General features: G+C 45.7%; 1 protein-coding gene and 1 pseudogene across 1 annotated transcript in view; one reads left to right on the forward strand and one right to left on the reverse strand.

Moving 5' to 3' along the window:
• LOC147978764 (uncharacterized) lies at positions 1-1971 on the reverse strand (annotated as a pseudogene).
• The window catches only part of LOC125548064 (uncharacterized), a 26095-nt gene continuing 11102 nt past the window's right edge, over positions 1970-16962 (forward strand). The window contains exons 1-10 of the mRNA XM_087514879.1: positions 1970-2041; positions 3776-3866; positions 3952-4143; positions 4247-4378; positions 4514-4653; positions 5081-5167; positions 5298-5426; positions 7613-7765; positions 9326-9414; positions 12573-12579. Of these exons, the coding sequence (XP_087371005.1) occupies positions 1970-2041; positions 3776-3866; positions 3952-4143; positions 4247-4378; positions 4514-4653; positions 5081-5167; positions 5298-5426; positions 7613-7765; positions 9326-9414; positions 12573-12579 (1092 nt within the window). The remainder of the gene's footprint in view (positions 2042-3775; positions 3867-3951; positions 4144-4246; positions 4379-4513; positions 4654-5080; positions 5168-5297; positions 5427-7612; positions 7766-9325; positions 9415-12572; positions 12580-16962) is intronic.

Genomic DNA, 16962 nt, shown 5'->3' on the forward strand with positions numbered 1-16962 from the left:
TCACCCAATATCAGACATGATATGCAGCAAATGATCATCTGATAATGTAGGTAAAACAAGGCAAACAGGAGAGGCAGGGGGAGATGGTTGGACAGACGAACCTGTAGGAGGAAGATCCCTGGCCGCGGTGCGCCGCTCCGCCCGCACCGCCACCAAAACGCCAGAGTCGCGCACACGCCGGCCCTTCCGTGCCGTGGACGCCGAAGAACGCAGCACCGGGGAGCACCGGACCGGCGATGCTGGACCGGGGCCAGACCCCGAGGCAGAGCCCAGATCCTTGTCCAGACGACGAGCCAGCCCCGCCGCCGAAAGCTTGGAGGTAGAAGAAGGCCGACTCTTAGCAGAAAATTTCCGGACCGACGACTTCTTCTTCTTCTTAGTTGAGAGCTCGATGGAACGCAGGGGGAAGCGGGAAGATCCTCGATCCCAGAGAAGGAAGGAGACTGCGGGCGAGTAGGCACATTGGAGCACACACCAGAGAAGGGGGTCCCCTTACCAACATCAGCAACACGGGGAGCCAGGCCCTCCTTCTGAGGATTAGGAGCTGGGGCATTGTCCTTGAGCAACTCACATTCATCAGGCTCCAGCTTATCCCATTCAGACTGAGTAAAACGCGGATCCGTGCCTCCACTTGGGTTTTGCCCCCGGCCGAACCATTCCCATGCATGTCATCTTGGTCAGAAGGCTTGGACGGAGGAGGCGGAGGTGGAGCATGGGGTTCAGCACCCTCAACCCGAACACGAAGTCGCACACCCTCAGGAGATGGGAAAACATCCACGGAACCATGAACACAGACAGGATCGATGCACCACACATTGAGACGAACTGGGCCAACCTTGCCCAGAGATTCTGAATCAACTTCCACAGGCTTGCCAAGGAGATTACCAAAAGCCATCATAAACTCCGTAGAGCATAGCCCAACTTGCACGTCATAAACTAGCACCCAAGTCTTGCTAAGAGGGCCCACCACCTTCGCACCACAAGTAGCCGCTTTGACAGACACCACAAGCTGGTTTAGGGGAAGAGTAAAACTGGTGCACGAGTAGATCACCCTTAGAAAATCCTAGGAGGGGAAGACCACTGCGAATTCATACTCTGAAAGCCGGCGCACCTGCCAGTCCCAACCGCTATCGTCCCAGATTTTCAAACCATCCAGGAGGGTCTGCGGAGAGATCTTCTGACTACACACCGTGATGATGTCCGCATTAGAGAGTGACGGCGCAACCATCACCACAGGAACATCAGCATCTAAAGCGAAGAACGAGCATCCAGTCAAACCCAACCCAAACTGTATGAAGGAGGGGCTCTTGGTACGATTACGGCAGTCCATAGTAAGATGACCATCAGAGCGACAGATGAGGTAGAAGGGTGGGTTAGTGCATCTAGATTGGAAGTGCTTCAGGCGGTGGAAGGCAAAGCAAGTCAGGGTCGGAGAAGGGCCCGAGGCAACAGGATGCTGGCGGGGAGGGGGAGGCGGCGACAGGATGCCATCACCACGGACCACAGAAGAGGCACCCGGAGCAGAAGGAGGAGGACGACGATCCCCGACCAGCGAGGAGGAAGAGCCGGGCCCGAAGCGCGGCCCCGAGCGAGAAGCAGCGCCAGCCGCAAATAGCGAGGAGGTGACCGAGGCGGAGGGACCGGACCCCTTGCTGGAGCGGGGCACGACGCTGACGAGGAGGAGCCACCACCAACCGAAGCAGCAGTGGCCTCCCACGGATCCGGCCCCGACCCCTACCCTGACACACCACCAGATCCAGGGAGCGTCATCCCAGATCTGGCCACGGAATGCTCCGGCCCCGCCTCCCAATCCTCCTGCTCGCGCGACAGCTCGCGCGCAATCCCCTCAAATTCAAGCTTCGACCGCAGCTCTGCCTCATAGGCCAGATCGACACCACTGCCCGACGAAACTTCACGGGCCCGCTTGCTACCCGAAAGGGCCTCGGAGGAGGAGCCCCTAGACTTGTCCATGGCGATCGCTTCAGCGAAGGAGAGGAGGAGAGGAGGTGGGGAAGAAGTGGATCTGGAGAAATGGCGGATAGTACGATGCGCCCTGCGAATATCAGCGGCGGAAGCCGGAAACCCTAGGAAGGGGGGAAGGCACCGTGGCGCACCCATATATAGCCACAACAGGCCAGGGCAGAGTGGGCCGATTGGGCCGGAACGGGACAGCGGGCCAAGGGAGGGGACGGGCGTGAAGCAGTGGCCACCACCAATTGCCCCGGGCCCACAGACGGGAGGAGAGGGAAAGAATCGAGAGACGACAGAGCCGGGGGCCCGGGCGGCCCAACCCGAATCGATCCAGGAGCCACCAGGCCCAAGTGCCCACCAAGGCCCACCTCGACCACAGGGCAAACCTGATCTAGGGTTTGGCCACCATCCGCCCCCGCGCACGCCGGCACGACCGCCGCCACCGGCCCCGGCCCCGGCCGGAGAGGAGGAGGAGGACGATCAGGACCAGCGACCGGTGACACCACATCGTCCGGATCCAACACCCCGGAGGAAGGAGGGGGAGGAGGACCGAGGAGACCACGATCCGGGGAAAGAGCCAGGCCCCGACCCACCATGCGTCGGCGTCGACCAACGCGCATCCACCCTGACGAACCAGAGGGCACCGACACCGGCCTGCCCCGGCCACCCGGAGCAAATTTCCGGGAGCGGCCCGACGCAGGCACGGGCGGCACCACCGACACCACCACCGACGGAGCGCACTCCTCCGAATCAGAGGCCGACTCCTCCATGTCACCCAACGCCTAGAAACGCGAGCGGGGAAGAACGCCGACGCAGAGGGGGCCAGCGCCAGAGCCGACGCGTGCCCGGAGCAAGGAGAGCCGACCCGCCCCGCAGGCATCGGGAGGGGAGACGGGGGGAGGGAAGGGTGGGGGAGCCATGGGGAGCGGCGAGGGCAGGGGAGGAGGGAGACGGGGAGCAAGGGGACGAAGAGAGAGAAGGGAGAGGAGAGACCGTCATGAGTCCGAGACGCACACACTGGAGAGCAACTCAGTATTCAACATCGGATTTGGTTGCGTTCCTTTCCAGAGGCTTTCGTGCATTCAACATATTTGCTTCTTTTCTTTTGGTTTTATAACTTGTTAATTTGTCTATTCACTTATATAATCCGATCGTGTCTACTTCTGTGAAAGGTATTGTAAAGAAACTGATGTGGACATCGCTTGTACAGAAGAAGCTACCAAAAAGACATCGCCAGTGTGTACAAAGATGAAGATAGTCGAGGACAAACGTGACCGGTCTAAGAACACCAAGCTTGAATCATTCATGCCAAATCCACATGTGTACATACATGTGCCCATCACCATGCAAGCTATCACAAGCCACAAGTCCAACCACGCTGCCACGTCCAATGCAAAATACACATGTGCATGCATGCGTATTTGGTGGGGTCAGCTACTATTGTTGCTACCACGTCCAATGCAAAATTATAACAATAAAAAGAGTGGGCCTTCTGCTGCATATGACAACGCCATCAAGGAGCCGACCTGGCCCATCACGTCAAGAGCGTCCGTCTGGACTCTGCCGCCCCTGTGCGTCTCGGGCACGTCTCTGTGTCTAATAAATAGTTAATTACAGCTAGGGTTTAGAGTCGGGTTTTGTTTAGAGAAGTTTAGCTATATTGCTATTTTTATTTGTCTTCGAGTGTGACCGTCAAGACATCCTATCGGAACCCCATCTTGTGAGATTAATCCCATCTAGTATATTCGTAATTTTGAGATTGCTTGGCTATTATTTTCTTGCATGTTCTTCGATTTGCTTGCAGGAAAAATCCTTCGTGGATAGGTCGATCGCGCTGTTGGCTCGGTCGATAACGCCGTGGAGTTGGTTCAGCGATTGCCGTGATTATCAGTTGTGTACGGTTCTCCCTGTACAGTTGGTAGCCGGATTGTGAGGGTCAAATCTCACCTAAAATCGTAGTTATCTTCCTCTTATCGAAAGATTGGGTCCCCAGTATACATCAGAAACTTACCAAAAGAAATGGCGACCTGTCGGCCATTTTTTCTATCAACACGAACGGATGTAATGTGTTGCATCTCGCGGCATGCGAAGGCCATTTGGAGGTTTGCAGGTGCTTAGTGGAGGATCTTGGAGGAGATGTAAATGCTCCTGGGGGTGGAGATGTAGCTGAAGGTCTTTCTCTATCCCTTTCTCCATTTAAAAAATTGGTGGCTACCATGTCAATGTTTGCCAGTATGATATCTACGGTTGCGCTGACGTGTGCTTTTTGGTACAGGTGCGACTCCATTTATGTTGTCTGCTCAGTCTGGTCATGTTTCTACTGTCAAGTATTTTCTTGATCATGGTGGTGATCTCGTGAAAGGAGATAACAAAGGACAGACAGTTCTCCACCATGCTATGTGTATAGGTACTCCCCCTGTGACACACCCTCACACTTAGTTTCTGCAACCTGGTCATTGTACTTGTAATTATTTACTCTACTGCACTCGTTTGTTCAATGCTTGTGCCCACACGACTTACAGAATCATTCCATTCACCACAGGATGCTGCAATGTGACAGAGTTCCTCCTGTCAAAAGGACTGCCTGTTGACATAGACCGTGGCCATGGAACACCACTCTACATGGCTGCTTTAAATGAGCAGGATAAGACAGTGAAGATTTTGTTGGACCACCACGCAAATGTTTATGGCCTCCACTATTTCTTATTTCTCTTTATTGCAGCTAATTTGGACAGATAATTTTTTGTTCGTGAACTAGTTATATGACGTGGACAAAATGTCTTAACCTGGTATGGTTTGGTTGCTTTGGTTGATGCATACTTGGATATTGTGGTACAAAATCATTTTTAGGGTCACTCAATGGAGATTTAAGTGTGATTGATTTAATGGGAAAATCCATTCGAACCCTCAAACTAATCAAGCATGATAGGTCAGGATTACAATTGAATGATCCACTGACTATCTGATCCCCTGAACCACCAGACACGCCAGTTGATTATAAGATGACATGCTTTTAAATTATCATATATTTGTTCATCTCAAAAGTAACTATTGAATTTATCATGCCACCTTTGTTTATTATATTAATAAGACAATACCATGCTTTCAGCCTAACATCATTATCAGCGGTGCTAACAGTTCCCTTATGAGTGCTCTTGTTTACCGTTCATTGAAGTGCATGAAGCTACTCATTAAGGTGAGTATTCTCTGGACTACTTTTCCATGCTATGTTGTGATTTTGCTTACTCTATCATCTCTGCATGCTTATATGTTGATGTACATGGAGATATGGCCATGAACATTCTATTGCATAATCCATTTCACAGGCTGGTGCAGATGTTGATTGCAAGGGTTCCATTGCGACTCCTTTAGTGCTCGCTACGATGCTAGGAGGTTATACCAACTACATTAAGCTCTTATTGAAGGCTGGAGTAGATCCTAATATTCCCGATGATGTATGTTATATATTTTTTCTAGATATTTGCTGACCTGGTATGCAGAATTTCACTATATTCTGTTAAAGCTTCCAGTGGTACTGTATTCAGCTCTTATCATAATGTAGGGACCTGTTTAGCGATCGGTTTAGGTTACTTAGTGTCATTGACTATGCTTATGGGAATCACACTTGTGTGTATTGAAGTTCTTCATTCTGGCCTTCTGGGAGTCTTTATAATTAATAAAAGACCTATGAGGGCTCCTCCTGAGATATTAATTTGCCTCACGGGGATCGAACTCTGGTGGGCGGGTCAGTCACCGCACACCCACCACTGGGATGCAGCCCAATTCTGAATGGTTATATCAACAGGCGTAACATTTTCTGTTGATCATTCCTAACATGCCTATTCTTGTTATTCTAAAAAGGTTAATGTATCCAATAAGTACCCAATTATCAACATTTCCCCCTTTTTGGAAGGTCATATCGGTGCTTAATTTAAAAGTCGATGAGATATTGATATCTCATTATGTACTATTCTGGGTTACACTAGAATAAATTGAATTTTCTTAGCTTATTGATGTTCTTCATCCCGTTGGCATTCTGTTTTCACTCTTTTAAGCCACTTATATCCATGCCATCATCACTCAACAGACCAACTAAAAAGAATTCATGTCTTCAGCTAGTATTTTTGTCTATACTAGCATGCACAATGCCCGTGCGTTGCTACAGAACCATAAATAGACGATGAGATACTACTGGCATAGGAGATCATCAAAAGATGATGGTGTGTCACTGCTTCTGCATGGTTTATGATTAAAAAGATAACGCAAATAGAATGAAATGTCATGTTGTAGTCATTGATGATTTTTAAGCGACCATTGTGGTCCTTTGCAAGAGTTATAGTGAGGTAACAATTTAAATTTAGGAGAATGGGCATGAGTGAGTTATTTGAATGCATATGATCGTGGATTTGGTAGGAGGACAATATCTATGACCATGTTGAAATTGCAATGTGTGATGTCTTCTGCTATGCTATAGAACAGGAATAATTTGTTGGGCATAAAAATTAAAATCAAAAACATGATTTGAATTGGAGTGATATGCATTTATAATCTTATTTTTATGAGAGTGTTGTTCTTATATTACGGCAGCAGTGTATTTGTTTATTTGGGTACGTCTTTCACCAGTAGAAGTAATATTTGTTTATTATATCTTTTGAAAGGTTGCTAGTCTCACATGTGGGTAGAAGTGCATTGTTTATTTGTATGGCCCCACATGTGAACTCACCACTAACTCCAACCTTTATAAGTAGGACTGATATTATGGGCACTGATTCGTACATAAAAACTGTTGTGGTGTCTCAGCCTCAACTTTTTCTGAAATGCCTCTCTTGGAAACCTTGTGGGCTAGCAGTTTGAATTGCTAGGCAAACTTGCGAATGCTTGCTGAGTAAATCCTTGTTGAAGCATCTGATAAAAATATTACGCAGATCCTGGTTCTTTCCCACGATGTTCTTATTTTCTATGTCGGCTGTACATCACGTAATGTTCATGTTCTTTTGCTATTATTCTAAACAGTTGACGGAGTTGATGGGATAATGAAATAGCAGTATGTACCATTCTGGGTATCAGTATTTCTCCAATGTACTCATGCAATAACAACTGTAAATTGACATTTTTAGCTTAATTGATATGGTTCTTCATCCTAATTCGTATTGTTAAAACATTTGATAATTACGGTGACTCTGGTTCTTTCTGACAATATTATAATTTTCTTCATTGATTATAAGTTACGTAATGATCAGGTTCTTCTATTATAATCTCTGGCTTCCTTTGGTTTAGAGGAATTTCATAGGAATTCTAGAGGATAGGATTCTTATAGGATTTTTTCCTTTAGAGCCCTTTGGTTCATAGGAATGGATTCCTATTCCTACATAGGATTGGTTTCTATCCTCCACATTTCATAGGAAAATAAAAAAAAGCCTAGACTCAATGGAAAAATTTCTTTGGTGTCAACCAAATGACATCTTGTTTCCTATTCCTACTCATAGGATTTGAGATACATGTCATCTCATTTCCTACAAGATTCCTATTCCTATGATAATCCTATCCTATGAACCAAAAGAGGCCTCTATGGTTTTTTTTTCTTGAATGGAGCAGTTAATTGTTTGACAAAATGTAAGTTATTTTTCCTTTTGTTGTCCAGTTGGGTAGGTTGCCAGTAGAGCTTGCTGCGATATGTGATTACATGGAAGAGGTTGAAATGTTGTTTCCTGTGACTTCTCCAATTCCAAATGTCCCAAACTGGAGTATTGAAGGAGTAATTTCTCATGCAAAGATTGAAGAAAAGAAGTCAATTGTATGTTATTTTCTGTTCTTATGCTGCCTGCATACTGAATATTATTTGAAAGCTAATCCATCATATTTTTGTGCTACAGTATTCAATGTGTACTATGATTATGCATTGCACCTCAAGAGAAAATCATTAAAAAACAAGTTGTTGGTGCTGACTATCTGAGAACAAACCAAAGTTAAAAAATGCGCTCTGCATTAATTGTGCGTTTTACTAGTGCCTTGATTTTGACAAAAGTGCACGCTTAAGCATAATTATGCGCACATTAAGCGCTAGGCGTTTTGCTACCGCCTAGAGCCTAGGCGTGCTTAAGCGCTTGCGTAGGCGCGCCTTTTTGAACTATGGAACAAACTACCAACTTTAATATAAGAGGGCTGCTGACCAATAGACATCATGAACCATATTTATTGTTCACTATCAATTTGGTAACAGAACATAATATGAAAAAAACCCTGGATGGTAATGAGTAGAAAATCCTAACAAAATCTGGTTTTCGTGATGGGTAATTAGTACTCCCTCTGGTTAGAAAATCCTAAAGTAGTGATCTAAAAGGTCTTACATTAGTTTATAGAGGGATTACAAATTATTGAGTAAAAGAGTCCTTTGATTCCAAGGTTGAAAAGTACAAACAACTTACACGGTTATACCTGATAAGATCGACTCCTACGATAAGGCAACTGCTGTACTGATATTTACATGTAGATTGTACTCTGGTTATATTTATGTTAACTGTCGTAAACTTATCTCTGTGCCGAGTATTAAGAAAATCTTGTAATGCTGTAGAATAGTTAAATGCTTGCTTGTACAAGAATGCTTGAACTAGGCTCATAATCATGAATTTCATGCCACAGTTGTGAAGTACACCAGCATCATGTTCAGGGTGTGTTGTATTCATTAGTATCTTGGTCAAAGAGTAGTATATTTTAGAAGTTTTTTTGAAAAGAGGGAGAGACCCTCAACATATTTTAGCAACTGACATACTAGTTCTATGTTGCACTCGTTTATCTTATGGCTAGTTGTTTCTTGGGCAAGTTCTGTATTTGATGTATATATTTAATGTGAAGAGAGGTCGGGGTAGTCCAAACTTGACATGGAAGGAGTCTGTAAAAAGAGATCTAAAGGACTAGAATATCAGCAATGAACTAGCTATGGACAGGGGTGCATGGAAGTTAGCCATCCACGTGCCAGAACCATGAGTTTCAGCTCTAGCCTCCCCCAACTTGTTTGGGACTAAAGGCTTTTGTTGTTGTGTTGTTATCCCATGACGTACCTAACTAACAAGGACATAATGATTTCAACTTGATTGTTTCGTGAAAGAAGAAACACATTGATCTCCACTGATGTTCCCATGTTTCCTACTAGAATGCTTGGTATCAAGGTAGACTGACATTGTTCTAACTTTAGTGTCAGCACTCGATGGTAAATTAAAGGCCACCGATATACAAACTAAGAAGAATGTTGAACACAAAGTTGCTGCATGTTTTTTATGGTAAACAAATCATACTAAATGATGATTATTCCAAAATTCAAAATATTCAATTCATGTTTCATTTATTTGTTATCTAGGAGCAACAGCACCTTGAAAGAAGAAAAAGTTTGTTCAAGTCACATGCTGATAAGGCATTCAAGCAGAAGGACTATAAGATGGCAACAAAGTTTATGATTTGGTACACCTCTTGCATTATATTTATAATACAGGGAACCGGTTGAAGATATCTAACTCCTTTCCTAATAGTAAATATGAAACTTTGATTGGTAAAGATAATTAATATTCCCTCTAATTCCTGAAAAAATGGCGTTTTGTACATTGACATGGTCTTTTTTAGGGGATGCATTGACATGGTCTTGAAAATAAAATTTTGACTACTAATTCTGTTGCGATGGTATGTGCAACTGCCCTAAAAATTATAATATTCTGACAGTACTTCTCTACACAAATCTTTGCACATGATTTTCAACCCAATTTGAATATTCTAAACAGTGTTGTTGGTCAAAGTTTTGTTAATGGTGTTCATCAAAGTTTGACTCAGGACATCCCTTTTTTGTGTACTGGAAGGAGTAATGATCAGTGGGACTGGGACATAATGATTTCATGAGAGAACCATTTATTTGATTATAGATCAACTAAAATTATGATGATCTAACCAAGGGCAATCCGAAATGGTTATGATCTGAAGCCAGCATATTGAGAATGTGCTAAAATTCATGCATCTTACAATTTGGGGCAGAATGAAAGAAGATTCCATCATCAAACTTCACTGTTGTCTTACATCCCGATAATCAGTAAGTTCACAACAGTGTATCAAATGATTCAGCTCTATCCAGATTGATCGTACAACAAGCCAATATGTCTAGTAACTAGTAAGAGAATGTGTTCCATCTTCTGCGGTATTAATGTCTTACCGAGTGAGTAGTAATTTTAGACAGTTTTCTACTTCCTGCATTCCTAAATATAACTCTTTTAGAGATTCCACTACAAACTATTAATCATAGTTATCTAGTCATGGCTCGGTTGTTAGGAGCCAAGAGGTTTATTCCTTTGAGTTGTATCTTATCTCCTCAACCTCCTGTAACTCCCTAGCGTGAGGATCTCTCTCTCTCTCTTTTCCCTCGATGTATTCCCTGACGTGTGTGGCACAGTTGTACGAGACACCACAATCAATATATACACATGCGGGTCTCCATATTGGAGATCGAGACGCTTCATCAATTCCTTCATGGTATCAGAGCCCTTGCTCTCCACCTCATCTAGCTATCCACCTTCCCTTACCATGGCGTCCTCCTCATCTTCCTCCCCTGCCCTCGCCTCGCAGGTTTCAGAAAAACTCACCCGCACGAACTTCGTGCTATGGAAATCCCTAGTGCTATCGCAGATCAAAGCTGCGGGCATGTACGGGTACCTTGATCAAACCACCCCAAGCCATCCCAAACCATCACCACAAAAAAGACGATGGCAAAGACCAAACCATCATCAATCCCGCATATGCAGCCTGGCATCGGGAGGATCAGCAAGTTCTTGCGTTCCTCCTTAACAATCTCTCTCGTGAAGTCCTTATCCAAGTAGCCTCCCATGAGGAATCTCATGCGCTGTGGGCAGCCATAGTTCGCATGTTTTCCTCCCAATCCAGATCACGAGTCAACAACATCAGAACTAATCTCACCAATGCCCAGAAAGGCACTCAATCGGCTGGCTCATACTTTGGCTATATGCGATCCTTGGCCGATGAACTTGTCGCTGCAGGAAAACCCATCGATGAGGATGAACTCATCTCCTTCATTATTGGAGGACTAGACATGGAGTATCAACTCATAGTTTCTGCCTTAGATGTCCGCACCGATCCGCTCACCACCGATGACCTCTTCAGTATGGTCTCCAACTTCGATCAGCGCATGGAGATTGTAGGATCGAAAGTATGTCTAGAGGGGGGGTGATTAGACTACTTGACCAAATAAAAACTTAACCTTTTCCCAATTTTAGTTCTTGGCAGATTTTAGCTATTGTAGGACAAGTCAAGCAATCATCACACAATTCAAGCAAGCATGCAAAGAGTATATTGGCAGCGGAAAGTAAAGCATGCAACTTGCAAGAATGTAAAGGGAAGGCTTTGGAGAATTCAAACGCAATTGGAGACACGGATGTTTTTCCCGTGGTTCGGATAGGTGGTGCTATCCTACATCCACGTTGATGGAGACTTCAACCCACGAAGGGTAACGGTTGCGCGAGTCCACGGAGGGCTCCACCCACGAAGGGTAATGGTTGCACGAGTCCACGGAGGGCTCCACCCATGAAGGGTCCACGAAGAAGCAACCACCCACGAAGGGTCCACGAAGAAGCAACCTTGCCTATCCCACCATGGCCATCACCCACGAAGGACTTGCCTCACTAGCGGTAGATCTTCACGAAGTAGGCGATCTCCTTGCCCTTACAAACTCCTTGGTTCAACTCCACAATCTTGTCGGAGGCTCCCAAGTAACACCTAGCCAATGTAGGAGACACCACTCTCCAAGAAGTAACAAATGGTGTGTAGGTAATGAACTCCTTGCTCTTGTGCTTCAAATGATAGTCTCCCCAACACACAACTCTCTCTCATAGGATTTGGATCTGGTGGAAAGAAGGTTTGAGTGGAAAGCAACTTGGGGAAGGCTAGAGATCAAGATTCATATGGTAGGAATGGAATATCTTGGTCTCAACATATGAGTAGGTGGTTCTCTCTCAGAACATATGAGTTGGAATTGTGTATGTGTTCTGATGGCTCTCTCCACGAATGAAGAGGAGGTGGAGGGGTATATATAGCCTCCACACAAAATCCAACCGTTACACACAGTTTTCCAATCTCGGTGGGACCGAATCAACAAACTCGGTCGGACCGAAAAGGTAAACCTAGTGACCGTTAGAGATTTTCGGTGGGACTAACATGCAACTCGGTAGGACCGATATGGTTAGGGTTTGGGCATAACATAATCTCGGTGAGACCGATTACATAAACTCGGTGAGACCAAGTTTGGTAATAAGCTAACCAGAGAGTTGGTCAGGCAAACTCGGTGGGACCGATTTGCTCTTTCGGTGAGACCGAAAAGTTACAAAAAGGAAACAAAGAGTTTACACTGCAATCTCGGTGGGACCAATTCGCTCTTTCGGTGAGACCGAAAAGTTACGAAAGGGAAACAGAGAGTCTGCAATCCCATCTCGGTGAGACCGAGATCCCTATCGGTAGAACCGAATTGCTAGGGTTTGGCAGTGGCTTATGACAAGTGAAACTCGGTGGCGCCGGATAGAAAGAATCGGTAGGACCGAGTTTGGCTTTGGGTTTAGGTCATATGTGGAAGTGGGAAAGTAGCTGAGGATTTTGGAGCATATCATTAAGCACATGAAGCAAGAGGATCATTAAGCAACACCTCATCCCTCCTTGATAGTATTGGCTTTTCCTAAAGACTCAATGTGATCTTGGATCACTAAAATATAAAATGAAGAGTCTTGAGCTTTTGAGCTTGAGCCAATCCTTTGTCCTTAGCATTTTGAGGGTTCCACTTTCACATGCATGCCATGCCAATCATTGAGCTTTCCTGAAATAGTCATCTTGCATTAGCTCAATGAGCTATATGTTGTTATGAATTACCAAAACCACCTAGGGATAGTTGCACTTTCAGAGATGTTCCATGGTACCGACGCTGAGTCCTTCAAATCCACTACCATGGCAGCCTCTCGAGGGCGCTGTGGTGCTTCCCGATCTGCTTCACGTGGCTCGTCCAGAGGAGGAGGCAGACAGCATGGAGGCGGAAACAGCAGAAGCTATGGCGGCGGCCACTACAATGGTGGCCATGGCCACGGTGGTGGCGGCTACTATGGTGGCAGCTGCGGCGGCCACTTTGGTGGCGGCGGTGGCAACAACTACAACAATGGTGGCGGCAGCAACAACTACAACAAAAATCGGCGTCCTCTCTACAACAACAATCGAGGACGCGTCTTTCAGGGGTATGATGAATATGAAAATAAGTGTCAAATCTGCAAAAAAGACTAACCATATCGCCAAGGACTGTGATTATCGCTATGCTGAGAACAATTCCCAAAGGAAAAAAGTTGCAGCAGCCGCGGACACCTCCTATGGGCTAGACACAAATTGGTACGTTGACTCCGGGGCTACCAATCACATCACACATGAGATCGAGAAGGTCACCATGGCCGAACAGTACCGGGGTCAAGATCAAGTTCACAACGCCAATGGAGAAGGTATGGAGATATGTCATGTTGGTCATTCAATTGTCAAAACCCCGCATCATGATATTCATCTTAGAAATATTTTGCATTGTCCCGACACATCAAAGAATCTTCTTTCTGTGCATCACATTGCTATTGATAACAAAGTATTTCTAGAATTTCACGCTTACTTCTTTTTGATCAAGGATCAGGCCACGAGGAGAGTTCTCTATCGAGGTAGATGTGTGCACAGACTATATCCATTGATTCCTCAATTTAGAAGCTTCAATAAACAAGTCTATGGTGTCATCAAACTTCCGTCGGAACGGTGGCATGCTCGATTAGGACATCCATCCTTTGTTATTGTTCAACAAATGCTTAGAAATAATAAGCTCCCTTGTGTTGGTGAGCGTAGTTCTGAAACTATATGTGATTCATGTCAAAGGGCAAAAGCTCATCAATTGCCCTATCCTGTATCAACTAGTGTTTCTCCAAACCTTTGCAACTTATTTTTTCTGATGTATGGGTTCCTGCCCCCACTTCTGTTGGTAGACATGATTACTATGTTAGTTTCATCGATGATTACAGTAAATTCACTTGGATCTATTTTCTTAAGAAACGATCCGATGTGTTTCAAGTCTTCCAAAACTTTCAAGCACTTGTTGAACGGCAATTTGATAGTAAGATTCTCGCCGTCCAATCTGATTGGGGTGGTGAGTATGAGAAACTAAACTCATTTTCCCAAAAATTAGGCATTTCTCACCATGTGTCTTGCCCTCATGCACATCAACAGAACGGGTCTGCCGAGCGCAAACATAGGTATATTGTTGAAGTTGTCTTGGCCCTTCTTGCCGGTGCCTCCATGCCCCTAAAATTTTGGGATGAGGCTTTCCTTACGGCGTTTCATCTCATTAACATGTTGCCTAGCCGTGTCATCGATAATGAAACACCTATGCAACGTCTTGTTCATACTAGACCAGATTATTCCTCACTTCATGTGTTTGGTTGCGCATGTTGGCCCAACCTCCGTCCCTACAATAAACGCAAGCTCATGTTTCGCTCCAAGCAATGCGTGTTTCTTGGTTATAGTCCTCGATATAAGGGTGTTAAGTGTCTTGATATTCCTACAGGAAGAGTATATGTTTCTCGTGATGTTGTGTTCGATGAAACTGTTTTCCCGTTTGCACATCTTCATCCAAATGCCGGTGCCCTCCTTCGCAAATAAATTCTACTTCTTCCACCTCAGTTGTCCGGTGTTCATGGGGATGATAATTTTAATGACCATCTGACTAACTCTCCTGACCGTATTTTGGAGTCTTCACATGTTGCAGGGTCCGATGTGGAAGCAGGAGAAAAAAAATTGAGTGCAAATGATATACAGAATGCTCCCAATGGCCCATATCTCATGTGCCTACGGAGCGGGGACAACTCATCCTCGGGATTGTCGCCGCGTCAGGAGGACAGCGCAGGCGGATTCCCATCAGGTGCCCAACTGCACCAACCCACGATCACGATGCGCCCCCCTGCTGGGTCGCCCTCGCGCGTGCATCCCTCGCATGAACCGGCGCTCGACACGACTCCTTGTGAGGTTCCCGCTGTCACGCGCTTTTCGGCCGAACCCCGCTGCTACGTCAGGAGGCGGGGCCCACTAGATCCCCTGCGCTCATCGGGTGGAGCAGCAATCGGCACGGGATCCCACAACAGTTCTGCTGCGCTGTCAGGATCCACTGCGTCGTATCTGCCTTCACCACCGCCCGGTTTAGACACAGAAAATCCTATGGGGTCTGCAGAAGAGAACACAGCCTTGGGATCCCCTGTCCAGGAACAGGAGTCGGGATCTTCTGCTTCACCTACTCCGTCACGTGCGCCAGCGTTAACTCCACTGCGTACCCGCCTTCGTGCAGGGGTAATTCAACCTACTAATTATAAAGTTAAATATGGCTTGTCTTGCTCATGAGGTGAACCTCGCACGTTTCATGAGGCACTTTCAGACCCAAAGTGGAAAAAGGCTATGGAAGAGGAATTTCAGGCACTTCATAGGAACATGACTTGGCGCTTGGTTCCATCTCAACAAGGTAACAATCTGATTGACTGCAAATGGGTGTTTAGAATAAAAAGAAAGTCTGATGGTACCATAGATCGCTATAAAGCAAGACTTGTTGCAAAGGGTTTCAAGCAGAGGTATGGAATAGACTATGAGGACACGTTTAGTCCTGTTGTTAAAGCTGCTACAATTCGTATTGTTCTCTCTGTTGCTGTGTCACGAGGATGGAGTCTGCGACAGCTAGATGTGCAGAATGCGTTTCTTCACGGTGTTCTGGAAGAGGAAGTGTATATGAAACAACCTCCTGGGTTTGAGGACAAAAATGCACCATTTCATGTATGCAGGCTTGACAAGTCTCTCTATGGATTGAAGCAGGCTCCCAGGGCATGGTATTCTCGTTTAAGTTCCAAACTGCAACAACTTGGCTTTGTTCCTTCTAAGTTAGATACATCATTGTTCATCTATAATAAGTCACACACATCTATATTTGTGCTTATTTATGTTGATGATATTATTGTTACCGGTTCCTCCAATGATGCAGTCACAGCTTTACTGAAAGACTTACAATCAGAGTTTTCTCTTAAGGACTTAGGAGATTTGAACTTCTTCGTTGGTATAGAAGTTAAGAGAAACACACAGGGTGGTCTTCATTTGTCTCAGGAAAAATATGCAACTGATCTTTTGACTAAAGTTGGGATGCAAAATTGTAAGCCATCATCAACTCCATTGTCAAGTACAGAAAAGTTGTCTCTTGCAGAAGGTGATCCTTTAAGTCAAGAAGATGGCACAAACTATAGGAGTGTGGTAGGTGCACTTCAATATTTGACTCTCATTGAGGGAGTCCTGGATTAGGGGGTATCCGGACAACCGGACTATATCCTTTGGCCGGACTATTGGACTATGAAGATACAAGATTGAAGACTTCGTCTCGTGTCCGGATGGGACTCTACTTGGCATGGAGGGCAAGCTAGGCAATACGGATATGTACACCTCCTCCTTTGTAACCGACCTTGTGTAACCCTAGCCCCCTCCGGTGTCTATATAAACCGGAGGGTTTTAGTCCACAGGACAACATACAATCATACCATAGGCTAGCTTCTAGGGTTTAGCCTCTCTGATCTCGTGGTAGATCTACTCTTGTACTACCCATATCATCAATATTAATCAAGCAGGACGTAGGGTTTTACCTCCATCAAGAGGGCCCGAACCTGGGAAAAACATCGTGTTCCCTGCCTCCTGTTACCATCCGCCTTAGACGCACAGTTCGGGACCCCCTACCCGAGATCCGCCGGTTTTGACACCGACATTGGTGCTTTCATTGAGAGTTCCTCTGTGCCGTCGCCAGAAGGAAGGATGTCTCGTCTCGTCTTTAAAGACGGTACTACTGTTGGGGGAGCTTTGGCTGTCGGCCAAACTCTCCGGCTAGGTGGTTTCATCATGACCGCCTGTTCGGCCGCCGCGCCG

The sequence above is a fragment of the Triticum urartu genome, chromosome 3A, assembly GCF_056163025.1.
Source record: "Triticum urartu cultivar PI428250 chromosome 3A, HENAU_Tu73, whole genome shotgun sequence".
NCBI classification, from domain to species: domain Eukaryota; kingdom Viridiplantae; phylum Streptophyta; class Magnoliopsida; order Poales; family Poaceae; genus Triticum; species Triticum urartu.